Here is a 16,351-nt window from a genome sequence, read left to right as displayed (position 1 = left end):
CTAACGGTAGGCACGATATGATTTTGTTACAGCGTCAAAGTTCTATTCGGTGATGCGCGGTAGTTTATACGTATACAATTTCGGATGTATTTTTCGTAATGGTGAAAAATGTGTTCGGAAGAAAAAAAAAAAAAAAATAAAACGAAAAATAAAAAATTTGTCCGAAATCTTTGTATCTTGAATCGACGTGGAATGCCCCATATACATATGTGTATGTATAAATATATATATTTTCAGTTACCACGTGAAACTGCTGAGCTGTGAATTCAAGAGAATAATGTTCGAATCGTTTTCTAACCAAGTTAATCAGATTTTCAGGTGATTATAAATTCGAAACTGCATTCGTATCGCCCTACCATCTGAATTCCCAACTGCTGCGCCATATTTGAGTTAAACTCGATTTCGCGGAGCTGAATCTATTTCTGGTTAATTCCCTTCGGCTTGTCGGATTATATATATATATATATATTTATCACATATGTGTACTTGCACATAGTGTTAAAAATAGTTTAAAACCAATGCTAGTTGAAACAATGAAAGAGAATTTAAATCAATTTTCACTGTCGTTCTCTGCGTTAAATCGTTGAGGAAAAATTTTGTTAATATCACTTCTCGTTGGTATACAAAATCAATTTCTCAAAATAAAATCTACACGAAGATAGAAAAAAAACGATTAAAAGTAGAAAAGATGATTAAAAAAAAAAAAAAAATGTCCCGCTCTGAATTTTACGTGAAAGTGTTTTATTTCGGAAACCAAATGTTTTTTTTTGTTTTCTTTTACTTGTTCCATGAAAATTAACTTGAGCGTTTTTGAAATGAGTTTGAAAAATCAACACGGTTAAAACGAGTGATTATAAAAAGTGTGAAAATTTTTTTTCCACAGTTATTCAGGGGTAATAATTGTAAAACGTAGGAAAAATCCTTGGTGAAATTGAAAAAAATTTCATGGTAAACCGTTTACTGAGTATGACGTAGAATGCCCTATATATTTGTATAAAGATAAACGAATTGCGTACATATTTATCTATATTATGCATAAATTGACCCGCGTATTTGAACTATGCTACGTTTAATCTGTTTTATTGACATACGTGTATACACAGATACATGCAATGTAATGTTTGATTTTGCAACAAATTGTGAAGAATGATTTCTGCATACGCAGGAATTTCGCTTTATCTCTGTATCAATACTCGCCGATTATTGCATACATTCAACGTCGCGTAATTAATCATTATTAATTTGCAATCGTTCGGTTTCCGATAATGAGACAATCAAGTCTTTGTACGTTTAATGCATGATAAAATAAATTAAATTCAAGGAAAAATTTACAAAGTAACGATGTCATTGGTAATTGAACGACAACAACAATAAAAAAAAAAAAAAAATGTGTTCCAACCACTAAAATCCAAATTGATCCAAGCCTAATGTCAATAAATACTTTATTTCAATCCAATCTTCTTACAATTAAATATATCCAAATGTTTTATAAACAATTGACAAAAATATCGTGAAACTTTGACATTTCTTTGTTTCATCGTTATTCTATTATTTTCTATACGAACTTCGGCGCCAGCCTTTATGCATATTTACAGGCTTATGCAATATAAATTTTATCAGATTGGATGGATTAATTAAATCGTTATTGTTAAATCCAGAAGTATTGTTCTGTGTCATACCGTATTCAATTAATACATTAATTTTGGAATTTGCGAAAATAGAATATCACAGAAAGGAGGATACAAAAATTGGGTAACAAGTGTCGGAGAAATATTTGTTGCTCAATTTTAATTTTTTTTTTCTCTTTTTTCAATGAATTATTGTAACAAATTTGATAAATTCCCAATGAATTTCGAATAGTAAAAGACTATTGATATATATATATATATATATATATATATATATATATATCAATAATGTTTTAGCTATTCAATATTCTATAAGATATATATAATATCTATAAAATGGTCGAATGAAAAATGGAAATAAATTGCGGTATTGATACGTTGAATTTATGACAAAGCTCTTTACCCAAATATATCTTATAATTGTATACATTACATCGGGAGAATCTCTTGAAACTTGAAAATCAACCGCGCATGCGCGAGTTTTATCGGCTGTTCGCGCAGGCTGGCCATCCCAAGTCTCAGCTGTCAAACTGTTTCTGACGGCGATGCAGTTGATGCGAATTTTCGAGGTTAGGATCTCAAATAATCGAGGCAGCGACTCGGAAAGGTTTGGGAAGCGTTTGGTGTCGGGTCGGAGAGTCGATTCTTCAAAGAACGGTCGGAATTTAACGCTCACGCTCTTTGAAAATTCAAACGTACAGATTTTGCGTAGGTTGGCTCGCCTGCGTCGCAGTCAAGAATATCGCCGCGGGAAGATTTGGCCGACCAATGAGATTGAATTATTCGGCGCATGCGCGGTTCATTTTCAAGTTTCAAGGATTGTCCCGGTATGTGGAATACAAGAGGATCGATCGGAAATTACCGGCTTGGATGTGTAATTTATCAAATACGCATTGTTCGAATGAATTATCGGCAATTTTCACGGTACATTCGTACATGTATATGTATGTATGATCGATACAGTATATAGTATATGTACACAGAAACGCCTACGATTGAAATTCGTGATTTGCAATTACATCCGTCCGCTCCCTCGTCTATAATCACGATCAGTCGAAACTATTAATTTCTATCGTTCGCGTTATCACGTAGATTTTTCTATAACGTTTCGTATTGTTGGTGAAAATTTATTATTCATTTCAACGAAAATTATCCCGCCCTCGACTGGAAATGAAATTTTCATGTATACATTCATACATATATCAAACAGCGAACGTGCTTTTTTTTTTTTTTTTTATTACTAATTTTTTTTAACTTTACTCGACAATCCGCAATCAATATCTTGTCAAAAATTAATCATTCTTCAAATTTACGCAACAAATAATATAACAATCGTTATTTGTGAAAGTTGTGATTATTTTTTAAATGAAAATTACCAAACTCTTACTACTTGTTAAACGTAAAATAATGATATCTCTTCATCGCAGTCGTTTATCAATGATTATATGTGTACGGAATTTGTATATAATTTATTTTTTTAAACACAGCTATAATAAATAAATGCCTGAATTTTAAAAACTAATTTGATGAACATTTTTCTTTTTTTTTTTTTTTTCTTTCTGTTTTTATCACTAATAGTTCAAACCTTGAAATTTGCACGTTTTACGCAATAAGTAAATATATCATCAGCTTATGTACATTAGAGATGTCTAGTGTCGTGTGATCGTATTTTAGTGATTGCGGTTTGTGGACAAAGGGGGAAAATAACGATGAAAAAGAAAATGAAAAGTGTGACCAACAACGCGACGCACGTTCTAGCTGCAAAATAATAGTAATAAGTGCGTGTCTGTGTGTGTATAATGCATGCATAAAATATCTATATACACAGGCACTAGGCGATCGGCGATAATCTCTCACCTCGTATATTTCACGGGGTTGCAGGAATATGTATAAAAAAAAAAAAAAAAAAAGAACGTAAATGCGACGGGCGAAATGCCGATTTGTTTGAGTTTCGTTATTAATTCAAGACCAGAGTACGTGTATTAATATTCGTTTTACGATACCGATCGCAAACAACGCTCGCCAATGCTCGTCGAAGCTTCGTCGCTGAGCTTACAGTTTAACAGTCGAGACCTAATTTGAAAAGTCTCTTAGTTTTGAACCGCGATTTTTAACACGATTCTACTTTTATCGTTGATGTTATTTCTTTCTCGTCGATCAGGGTTTTGGTCTTTTTATTTTATTTTTTATTTATTGATTTATTTTTTTTTAACCGTCTTCTCTCTTTTTCTTTGTTTTTAAGTTGCTCTCGCAATGAAGTTTTCTTCGAAAAAATTAACAAACAATTTTAATCACCGCTGTCAATCAATTAGAAATATTTTAAAAATCAACCAGGTTTGATTTATTTATTTATTACACTTTTTTTTTCTCTCTTTCTCTCTGTCTCGAAAAGTGTCAAAGAAAATTATCCTGATGATATAATCTTTACATTACAATATGTTATGTAAACACCGTGAATCGATAACGGCGAACGTTAAATTTTAATTCATCGTTCTTGTGTGGGATCGGTTTATAATTAATAATAGGTTTGTACAATATTTTTTATACGAAATTGAAATCATTTGTTTTCTCGCAGCGAATTTTCACACTTTTCCCGAAATTATTGAATTCCGTTCTCAATTTAAATACCTACATGGCTGGACGGAGTTGAAAAAAATTCCGAATTTGAAAAGTTCCGAAAGCGCCTAATTTCGAATTTTTTGGTGGCGAGACTTGAACGCTGAAAATTACGGAAGTGCAAAGTTCCGAAAGTGCGAAAATGAGAAAATCTGAAAAATCTGAAACGTCGAAATTCCGGATGACCGAAGATTTTCGGTTCCGTGAATTTCTGGCTCGGTGAAATTTCGATGTTTTTACGTTCGGGATCCTGGTGATTCTGATTTTCGCATTTTCTCATTTTTTACACCCACTCGTTGAGTAAACTACGCTGTGTGAGTATATTTTAAGTTTCGAAACTTTACTTTTCGGAATTTTTCTTTACCGTAACTTCGCTAAATCGCAACTTGAATTTTCGGAACTTTGTGCCGTCGGTTTTTCGAATATTCAAAACTCTGTCGTTTCTTCAAAGTTTGATTTCTTTGCTTCGAGTCTCGTTGCCAAATAATTTTGAGTCAGGCTCTTTCGGAACTTTTCGAATTTGGAACTTCGGTCCCGCCTCGGATTTTCGAAACGCGGTTTTTTTTATACGTATACACAATGAATATAAAACATGTAACATGTGTTGTATCATCACGTTCACGGATCGTTGATTTTACTCGTTCGCACTTCACACTTTGACCAGCTTGCGTTAAGATCCTCTTACAATCTCGCGTGCGCATTGTTGCTCTCTGTGTGTGTGTGTGTGTATGTACTTACATGTCAATGTTGTTTATCAGCGATAGTGTCAAGTGCAGCACGCGGTAATAACTAAACATTATAATACGTCTACTCGCCTTAATCTTATTTCTTTATTTTTCAAGTTTATTCCTTTTTGAAAGAAACATTTTTCTACCATGATGTGTTTGCGTGTGTGTGTGTGTGTATATATATATATATTTTGCATTGTGCCGCGTTTGCGGAAAATCGTCAACGTTCCGAATTCAGCAGATTTTTACACAAAGATGTACAAATTACACGTATAATATATTAATTTAATTGAGAAAGCGTCTTGTGCGTGTAATAAACATTTTTTCTTTTTCTTCTTCCATCAAATAATGTACCAATGATTCTTTTTTTTGTTTTCAATGAAAGTTTTTTCCGCAAGTGTAACTTGGTTTCTTTTTTTCTTCAACAATTGAAAATGATAAGAATCGTGCTGGAAGAGGTTGAAAAAGGATGAGTAAAAAAATTTAAAAACTTCCTAGTCACAGTGAGAAACACTTTGACGAAGAGACAGGAAAATGAATGAATAAATAAATGAACTGAACTTTGCCTGCAAGTGAAAGAATCAGAATTCTTGCGGTTTAGTTTTTTTTTTTAATTCTTTCTGTCACGTCAACTTTTCTTCTGTACGACACTGTAATACGTACCGGGACAATCCTTGAAACTTGAAAATCAACCGCGCATGCGCCAAGTAATTCAATCTCATTGGTCGGCCAAATCTTCCCGCGGCGATATTCTTGTCCGCGACGCAGGCGAGCCAACCTACGCAAAATGTGTACGTTTGAAGTTTCAAAGAGCGTGAGCGTTAAGTTCCGACCGTTCTTTGAAGAATCGACTTTCCGACGCGACAACAAATGATTCCCAAACCTTTCCGAGTCGCTGCCTCGATTATTTGAGATTCTAACCTCGAAAATTGGCATCAACCGCATCGCGGTCAGAAACAGTTTGACAGCCGAAAACTCGGGATGGCCAACCTGCGCGAACGGCCGATAAAACTCGCGCATGCGCGGTTGATTTACAAAGTTTCTTAGATACAAGAATCAGCCTTTTTCTCTACAATTTATATATCGTATACATATTTATATTTATATCGTATATTCGTATATTCGTACATTCGTATACTTGGAAGTATCATTAATCTTCTCATCGTTTGTTGCACCAATTATAACGTTCTCATTATGTCACTGCTGTCGATCACACTCGTCACACAACAATGTAGGTACATAATAGTATGTATGTAAACGTTTATAGTTAAAAGCGTCGCGACGCTCTTTCCGCTCGTAACAATGTTACGTCACTCGTTTGCTCCCGCAGTCAAACCCCACCCCGACCCCCGCCACCTTCTGTACCGCACATTCCAATCCCCTCCACAACGGCGAGCGTTCTCTTTCATCCGTCAGTCCATTCATTCGTTCGTTCATTCATCGATTCATTCATTCGTTCGTTCGTTCGTTCGTTGAAATCACTCGCTGAATGTTCCTGCGGAACATGCGGATTTTAACGAAGGTTAAATTCTACCCTTCCGTTTATCCCACAGCACGCATGCGAATTAAGTGCATCTTTCATATGCACGTATGCACATCAGTTTACACACACACGCACACATGTATACACGCGTGCGTGTGTGTGTGTATTTTATTGATAATATGCATACCTTCCTTCCTTTTTTTTCTTTTTTTTTTTTTTTCGTAAATTACCTTTACTTTTACTTTCCTTCACTTCTATTCTCTTGTCTTCATACATATATAATATAGAGAACCGAAAGTCTCTCTCTCTCTCTCTCTCTCTCTAATCATTTGCCCCATAGTACTCTAGGGCATTAATAAACCTATCAATCAATCAAGCAATCAATCAATCTCTCTCTCTCTCTCTCTCTCTCTCTCTCTCTCTCTCTCTCTCGTTCTCGGATATATTTCCCCTCCTTTGGTTCGTTCGATTCTTTACTTCGCTTGTATATAACAGGGTCGTCTCGTTGGGAGTTCCTTAATGTATTTACGTACCCAGGTATACACGGACACACGTTTATATACAATATACGCATATTCACACTTTGCGTGTGTGTGTGCGTGTTCGACGTGCAAACGTATTGTTATTATTATTATTCGGTTCCCGCTGGTTTCAACGGCTGACTCGCTACTGTAGGTATTTTCATTCATACCTTTCTCTGCCGCGAACAGCAGTAGTAGTAGTAGTAATAGTGGTAATAGTAGAAGAAGAAGAAGAAGAAGAAGAAGAAGAAGAAGAAGAAGAAGAAAGGAATGATGAGTAGGAGGGGTGGGAGAAGGGGATGGAGTGAGGGGAGGTAAAAGGGGAAGGGGAATGAAAAGGCAACGGCAGAAGCGGAGATTGAAAATACCGGCGGTAGTGGTGGTGGCCCATGGTGCTTTGCTCTCTCTATCTGCGGTAATGAAAGAGATATCGAGTTTACGCGCTGCTCGTCGTAGCCGAGAATCGAACGTGAATTCGACCCGCCCAAGTATGCATCGTATTTTAACACACACACACACACACACACACAGACACGTCTCTTCTCTTCATTCATGCTTTTCATCCGTCCATTCATCCTTTCATTTTCTTTCTTATTCTTTCCCCTCGAATCTCAAACATTTTCATCGTCAATTCATGCACCCGTATCTGCGGACATGTTACACATGTTGTTGTATATTTATACAGAAATGGTATTTTTTTTTTTTTTATTTTTTTATTTTATTTTTTATTTTTTTTTTTCGCATACTGGTCCACCGATTGTCAATTAGGGATTTACTTTGCGACTGCAGGTGAATGATAACGATGACGCGCGTACGTTGAGAAAAATTTTTAGTTCCTGTACAAAGTTACGGAGAAAAATATTGTTCTGGGTAGTAAATGAAAATTAGTTTTCTAGCCGTTACCGGAAAGTCCGGTATCCGTTGCTATTCTTTATCGTTACGATCGCTGTTGCTAGATTTTCGCGTAACTGCTGCGAAAATTTAAAGCTCGTGCAACGATAAATTGACTAAAAAAGTAGAGTAAACTGAAGAAACTGATTTTGCGTTGCGATTGTCAAAAAAGGATCGACGATAACGCAAAATGTTTACGCGTACCTCGTTTTTAGTAATCCCAACAATATTCAAACACGTTTTTTTTTCAACGATACCCGTTTTCTCAATTTTTCTGGTTACTGTAACGAATGACGTTTTTCTCAGTGGACGTACAGTTGAATTGAAAATGTGGGAAAATTTTTGGAAAACCTTACCGCAGTTGAAAAGTCAAGGAAATTCTTAACTCATCATTCAATCATATGGGTTTATGTATTACGTGTAGTATAAAAATTTGAATTTTATCACGTGCGGTTTTTTATGCTACGTTCGTATTCTCGGTAAATTTTTCCAATTTTTCTTTCTTTTCGTTCTCATTTCCGTATCTTCTAATCTTCTTCCGTTCAAACCGCAATAAATTATATTTCTCCTTTTTTTTTTCCTCTTCTATTTGTCTCATTCTTCTCTGCCGTTATAAAAATGTGTATAATAGATTTCTTCTGTCGACCCGACGTTGTTGATATGATAATAAAAAAACAAAATAAAAAAAACAACAGCAAATAACAAGAAAATAAATAAATAAATAAATAAATAAATAAATAATAATTAAAACCTCCATTGCGCCGAAAGTAAAATATCGTTTGACGTATTAAAATGGCTTTAAATGGCACGTAACCTTCGAAAAGTTAGTTCTTAGCCAGAAAACGAAACCTCGTGAAACGGGAAATCGTTAACAACATTTTAAAACGTGCCTCATCCGGTTTGAATTTTTTATCTCAACCGTATTCCAAAGCTGCCATACAAACAATGTCACGTCGGTAATAACGACGTTTTTTATTTTTTTTTGTTAAAGAAGATTCGATTATCCAAAAAATGATATCAAAAACAGCATCATGACTTGTACAGTCTTTGAGATATTTAGTTTAGAGTGTTTGAAAAAGATAAAACCGGATTAATCATCTTTTGGCTTTTCTTTCAGGCTTCGCTAAAATCTAACTTTTCGAAGGGTACGTAAGAAAAATAAATAGATGTCGAGTACAATATATATATATATATATATATATATATATGTATATTATTGTTATTTAATATAATTATCATGCGCATAATATTTAAGACACGTTTGCCGGTTGTTTTGAGGTGTTGTTTTTTTTTTTTTTTACTCATTTGTTGTTTTTTTAGCGAGATGTGCGAGGTGACGTCGCGATGCTCGGATGCGGCGGAGACGGTGTTAAAATGATGGTGAAGTACATGAAGCAGGAACTGGTCACTTCGGACGCCGAAGAAGAGGCTCTGGTTCCGGCTTTTCATACCCGTTTCACCTCCATGCGGAAAGTTCCATCGCTCTCCGATTTGTCCGACCCGGAAAGCTCCCTCGGTGAGTCGTATTTATCATAACATACCATGCAAGACAAACGCAAGCGTCGTGTGATAATTGTTACAAAACACAATTCCTTCGTTTTTACCTTTGTGAGTTTACGATTCGAAACGAGCGATCAAATTCTTTCCGCGTTACGAATCTTCGTACGAAGTCAAGGATACGAAATCTAAGCAATAATGTTTCGCTTAACGGTGAGCGATTTTTTTGCACGATTTCGATACGAACATATTTTTATCAACGTTGCAACGCAAAACTGTGGAGAGAATTTTTTTTCAGGCTGTTGGGAAAAAATTTCGTCAACTTGCGATAACTCGAAAATCATGTGCGCGGTTGAATAGAAAATGATGTTTATCGAAATACAAAAGTTCTCAGACTTGAATGAAAATCTGTTATTGTTTGAAAACATTTTCCATTCAATTGAAAAATGCAGTCGGTGGGGAAGTGATTCCTGCGATCTGATATGGAATTTCCCATACATGTACACCAGGGTGGTTGATTTTTTTTCATTTTATTTTGTTATTTTTAAACGCGCTACTCGAAAAATTTCAGACAAATACCGAAGAACAAAAATTGTCGTAAAACCTTAAAGGAGATTGGCAAATATTTAGTGGTCTTTACCGATTATTGTAATATTTTTTATTCCTTTTTATGTGTACACTTTACCGACTTATTATTAATTTATTTTTGTCGTATCGTGGTTCAATTAATCGTTCGCCAATCAACAGCAAACCGCGATTAACGATTCAACGGTTCGCTGTTCTCGGTTTTTTTTTTTTTTTTTCCATCAGCCGAAAGATCAATCGTCTCGGAGAAATTTGTATAACAGTTTTTTTTTCCACCGAAACAAGAGTTTCGCATCAACTTGATGTCCACGTTTCGTTCTCAGTACCGATTTTTATGAACAATGATTAACTCGACCACGATACGAAAAAAGAAAACTGTTATATATATATATATATATATATATATATATATATATATATATATATATATATATATATATATATATATATATATATATATATATATATATATATATATATATATATATATATATATATATATATATATATATATATATATATATATATATATATATATATATATATATATATATATATATATATATATATATATTATATAGGTTCATAAATTGTGCACGTAAAAATGAATGAAAAATATTTCAATAATCAGTAGCGGCCTCTAAATATTTTTCCGCTTCCTCCAGGTTTGAGAAATTTTTTTTTTTCGGCACTCGTGACAAATTTTTTGAGTTGTACCTTGTGAAAGAAACAAAAAGTTAACAACGAACGAACCTGATGTACACGAAATGCTCTCTCCTCAACGTTTAATTCACGCAGCGAAAATCGAATCGGTTTCACGGAATAAGCATAGAATTAAATAAACAATATCGGTGTATCTTATTAGATATCTGACGTCGACGTCGCGATATCTGTTTTACGGATATGTTCAGACCGTACAGAAGAGTTGTTACACATGACATATGTTTATGGTTTATAGTGGTTTTATACCGTATAACGTAGATATTCGATCAGCGATATCGTCGCGCTGCGTTGTGCTTATGGAAAACAATGTAACTGGTACACCGTTTCCGTCTGAAAAAGAAAAAGAAAGAATGAAAGAAGGAAAAAACCAACGCATGCGTGTGCCGTGTATTTTTTTTTTTTCTTCAATCTGCAACGCAAAAACGTTCGATTTCGAAATCTTTATTTCGTTTTGCTGTATTTTCTTTTTATTTTTCTTCTTCTTTCTTCTTTTACACATAAATATATATGTACACGGTGGAAAAATTTCGCTCCGCGATTCGTTTGTCACGTCATCATCCAGACCTCGTATTTGTATTGTTTTTCTTTTTTTTTTATCTCCTATAACAACAAAATTTCAATTACTTTGAAGCGTACGGCACAAACGCGGATGAAGTTTGAAGATGAAAATAAGAAAAATGATTTCGATCGATTTTCACGATTTTTCTTTTATCGTCAACTATCGATATTTACATATCTATTTATCTTGGGTGATTATTGAATATCTGTTATTGTCGGATTATTTTTTATCCTTATACTTTTTCATTCCCATTCTACAGTCGAGTTCGAAGTTATTATGCAAAATTGTAGGGACACTGATACAATATGTATTTATACATTTCGGTTTACACACACACACACATATATATCCATATATTCGTATCACGTACGTATATCATACCTACATATTTTACACTTAGTTGCCGATAATTCACTTTGGTATTTTACGCATTCGAGGCGTGTGCGAGAGATTGCCGTATATCCGTATAACTTTATCCGCACGATTTAGGTATACGTACATAATAACATACACGCACGCATACATATTTATATATAATACAGTCACCTGTTGCCGTCGTTTTAACCGTGAGAAAGGCGGCTTCGCAACAGGTTTATACACGTGGAAATTAACGCTATTCACCCATGCAGGTCAATGAATGCATATCATGCAAATTTCGCATATACCGTCCATATATATATATATACATATAATACACTTTGAGGAAATTGGCTTGTATTTGGTTGATTTATAGGTATGTACATATACATATATTTATATGTAAACAACGTGTGAAACGTATAATATTATCTATATAATATGCATATTATATGCACATGTCGGAGGATCGATCATCTCGAAGTACATGTGTATCTTGTTTTACTTTCGTGGGAAAAAATTTCAATCGACGATCTTTGATGTTGATATAGGTAGTCTAACCGATAATATATATACATATATATTTATATATATTTATATATATAACTGTGGCTGTAACGATAAATTTATACGTGCCAATTCTTGAGAAATTTTTTGCCACTCGGAATAAGTTGTTCCGTTCTTTCCACTTCTCTGTTTAATTTTTTATTTTTCATTTTTTTTCCATTTATTCATTGGCATATGATTTCTTTGTTTACATATTCGTTCTTTGCAGCGATTGTTGCGTATATAAACGCTGACGGATCGTGCGTTTTTGTGATTATAAGGAGAGGAAGAGAATTAGAATGGGAATGGGAATGGGAATGAGGAAACGAAGAAAATGGCCAATTTAGCCACCGGGCGTGAAAACAATGTCTCCGGTTACCCTTCATTAGGGAAGAAGTGTGAGAGAGAGAGAGAATGCCTTGAGCATCATTGTCGTTAGAATCGCCCACGCGGTAAAGTAGATCTCGAATCTGTACACGGACACACATGCGCGCAAACAGACAGAAATAGTATATCCTGTAACAATGAGGGGGAAACTCGGTATTTTCCGACCGGGCTTAAATTTGCGCGATATGAGACGTGGGTGAAGTCGAAATAAAATAGTAGGTTAGGGTCGCGTGTAGTCAGGTTTATTCGCGACGGCGCACGCGCGTAACTCGAACGTTGTCTTTTCCTCACTCCGCGCATGCGCGTTCGCAGAATCACTCGGAACGTCGTTGGAAACTGTTACTTTGCGTACCTACGGAAAAACGCTCGCGTTCGATGTGTAAAAGTATTTTGTTTTAATTTGATTTTTCTATATACCCGTTTTTTTTTCGTTTTTCTTGTAGTCGATTTTATCTTCTTTCTTTCTTTTTTTTTTTCTCATTTTTCCTTTCTCCTCGCCTTACAACAGATCGTTGCGTGTATACGCATAAGAAAATTTACACTCGTGCGTGATATCGAAGAGATTTTCATCGGAGAGTGAGAAGTAGGAAGGATAAATGTTTTTATAATCGAAACGCATGTAAATAAATCGGGATCTTCAACTCGTCGGAGAAAAAATTTTTTACAAGTAACGTCAGTATTAGCGTGAGAAGTAAAAATGTTCGAAAGTAAAATGGACTTGAAAAAAGGGTCCGAAAAAAAAAAAAAAATTAAAAAAATAAATAAAAAACTTTGAAGTTAGTAAAGGTCAACCTGTGCGAACGAAATATTCAAATAAAAATATCATCGTTTTTACAATTCTAGGATGACTTTGAATGAAAGGAGCTTTCGAAAAGTTTCGAAAATATGAATTTCAGCGTGTTTCCGCCTTATCATGTTTTTCTTTTCCAAATTAAACGGAAAGCGAGAGGAGGATATTTGAGCATTACTCGCGTACAGTCAGGTTACGGCGAGCGGTGTGATCAAAATATGGCGAGAATTAACGAATTGGATAATCAGCAGCATCCTCATTAGAGAACCCCACTGCTGGAGGCCGCCCCCTTCCTCCTCTCCGCCTCCTCCTCGTTATCGTCATCATCTTCTTGATAGCCCCTCGCGGTGACCGTGTAACGCAATATTGTTCTTACACCTTATGTATCGGGTGTTTCATGACGATAAATTGACGTTAAAGCCTTGGTTGACTAAATCTTTCTTATCGTTATCGATATTTATTTTACTTAACAATAGTACAGGATTATTCCCATACATTTTAATTAGAACTAGTTGTTTGACGACAAGACTTATTTCATCATCAGCTTTGTCAGCTTTACTTCAAATTTAGAAACCGTACGAAAAGGTTTTGAACGAGATTCGTTACCGTTTCTTAGAATTTGAAACTGAAATTGTTTCCTTTTTGTCTTGAAGATGTCAGATTCGTAATCAGCAATTCCAAAAACTTTTATCTTATGTTGAGCATATAATTACGGTGTATGTGCGTAGAGGGGTGATTTTCTCGCCAATGAATTGTTCCTCCAATTTTCACGATTCTTTTTCCATCAATTTCTTTCCAACAACAATGATTCACGTTGTATCGCGATAATTACTCTCGAGTATTGAAAACCTATTAGTATATAATCAGAAATAGCACAAGAAAAGACCGCAAAGTAGTACGTCAAAATTTTTTATAAATATACAAAAAAATCGATATAAAACATGTGGCAAAAATACTTATATAATACAACGTATCATTACGACTCAAAGTATTAAATAAAAGTCCGCAACCGATCGAATCATTTGTAAATCCTCCTCGATTTTTCTAAACTCTTATTTATCCAATTCATTGTTTATTAATTTCACGTACATTTCGCTTTTTAGCTCTGGTGAAAAACTAGTTCAGAAAATTCGTGCTATTCAATTTTGTACCAAATGCGACGCCTGCGTGTTAAGACTCTCCCCCCTTTGCGTGTAAAACGGTGGCGGAGCAAAAAAACAAAAATAAAAAAAATAAGAGAAAGAAAAAAGAAAGGGCGGAGGGGAAACGAAGGAGAGGAGAGAAAAAAAGTAGAAATTCCCTCGAAGGGACTCTTTATAACGGTGTACCTAAATAGGTACGCATAACGTATGCGTAGGTGTGTGTATGTGGTGCACCGGATGCAGCCACCCTTCCGTGACGCTGTATCACGCTCTGTACTATGTCACCCTTTCCGCTGTTCTATATATGGGGCATTCCATGCCAATTCGCTGGGCCATTTTTCAAGAATATTTTATTTTATTTTGCGGACGAAAAACAAAAAAAAAAAAAAATTATAAAAATGATAATCAACGATGCTAGTTCTCGGCCCACTTTCGGACTGGGACGAAAAATTATGTTCTGGGTCCTAGTTTCTGTGAAAAAAAAAATCGTCAATTTAAAAACGATCCCTCTTCGTGTTTTCTCACAATTTTATGATTTTTGAGCTCGTGCAAACCCTTAAAAGTTAGATAAAAATTTCCAAAAATTTGAGGCCGTGTTTTGGGCCAAACAGAAACCAAAATAAATTGGACGTCAGAATCGGAAGGGGTCAGGCCAATGGCCGGTGAATTGACATGGAATTCCCCGTATACAAACCCACGCACACATATATATATATATATATATACACGTATATGTATAATATAATATACGTTGAAAACGAATTACCCTACTCGACTCGATTCTTATCGAGTGTTATTATTGTTATTTTGCGTTATCATCGTGAATCGTGAATCTTATTTGTACGTGTTGCATTGTTATAATTATTATAATTGTTATTAAGCTGAGCGTTGATTTTAATCCCTGACGGGAGTTACGCGTCGGTGAATTTTTGCAGAAAAATTGAGATGATAGGACCAGATTGAGAGAAATTTTTTTTACTTCCGGTTACCGCTCGGTTCTTGACTATTTTAATTTTTTTTTTTTTTTTTTACCGCAATTGAAAATTATTGTTCCAGGTAGAAAATGAAAATTAGTTTTCTAGTCGTTACCGGAAAGTCCGGTATCCGTTACTATTCTTTCTCGTTTTTCATAATTCCAACAATATTCAAACAGTTTTTTTTTCAACGTTACCTGGTTTACTCGATTTTTCTAGTTACTCTAACAAATGAAATTTCTCTCACCGTACGTTAGAAATATTTCATTCCGCATCAGAGTATTGAAAAGCCTACATTTTTTCATCCCTACTTTACTTACACCTTTTTCAATATCGATACCTACGAATGTTAGCGAAATAATAATAAAAAAAAAAGAAAACAATTGTCGGCACAAAGGCGCGCCTGCATTGCAAAAATCACGTTTAATATACGTGTAATACTTTACACTCGCATTGGTTTCGCATTTGTCACACATACGAACTTGCGTGGTTGGAATAACCATCGACGGAACGAAGAAGCGACGAGTCTTTGCCAGGCGATGAACAATGAATGTCAATATAATATTTAAGTACCTGCGTACAGGTATGATGCGTTTATAAGACCGTTTTGCATTTCTATTTCTACCTGCGTATTGTCAGACGTTGAACATTATGCACGACGTGTACGTATTTACAGATGTAGTATGCGTGATATTTGCGCAACCTGTTTTACCGACAGGAGTAGGGGGTAGAAACATGGAATAAACGTCGAATTTTCAGACGCGAAAATTTAATTCGTTGATTTATTTAAATTTAGAGTGATCCCGGTACGGACAGTTGAAAATATGGAAAGTCGGAGTAGCTAGGGAAGAGTAAAAGTATAAAATTGGAGAACGTTGAATCTGTACGCGATTCTGTATCGTTGAGACGAATTCGGAAGGTTTT

The 16,351-nt window shown here is 34.9% G+C and overlaps 1 protein-coding gene across 1 annotated transcript in view; it reads left to right on the top strand.

Annotated features, from left to right (window-relative positions):
* The window catches only part of LOC124180281 (protein C-ets-1), a 144,977-nt gene that overhangs the window by 21,707 nt on the left and 106,919 nt on the right, over positions 1 to 16,351 (top strand). Inside the window, exon 3 of the mRNA XM_046565596.1 lies at positions 9,188 to 9,383. Within this exon, the coding sequence (XP_046421552.1) occupies positions 9,188 to 9,383 (196 nt within the window). The remainder of the gene's footprint in view (positions 1 to 9,187; positions 9,384 to 16,351) is intronic.

The sequence above is a fragment of the Neodiprion fabricii genome, chromosome 4 (assembly GCF_021155785.1).
Source record: "Neodiprion fabricii isolate iyNeoFabr1 chromosome 4, iyNeoFabr1.1, whole genome shotgun sequence".
In the NCBI taxonomy this organism is placed as follows: domain Eukaryota; kingdom Metazoa; phylum Arthropoda; class Insecta; order Hymenoptera; family Diprionidae; genus Neodiprion; species Neodiprion fabricii.
Note: the sequence above shows the minus strand (reverse complement) of the source record. Positions and strands in the feature narration are given on the sequence as shown.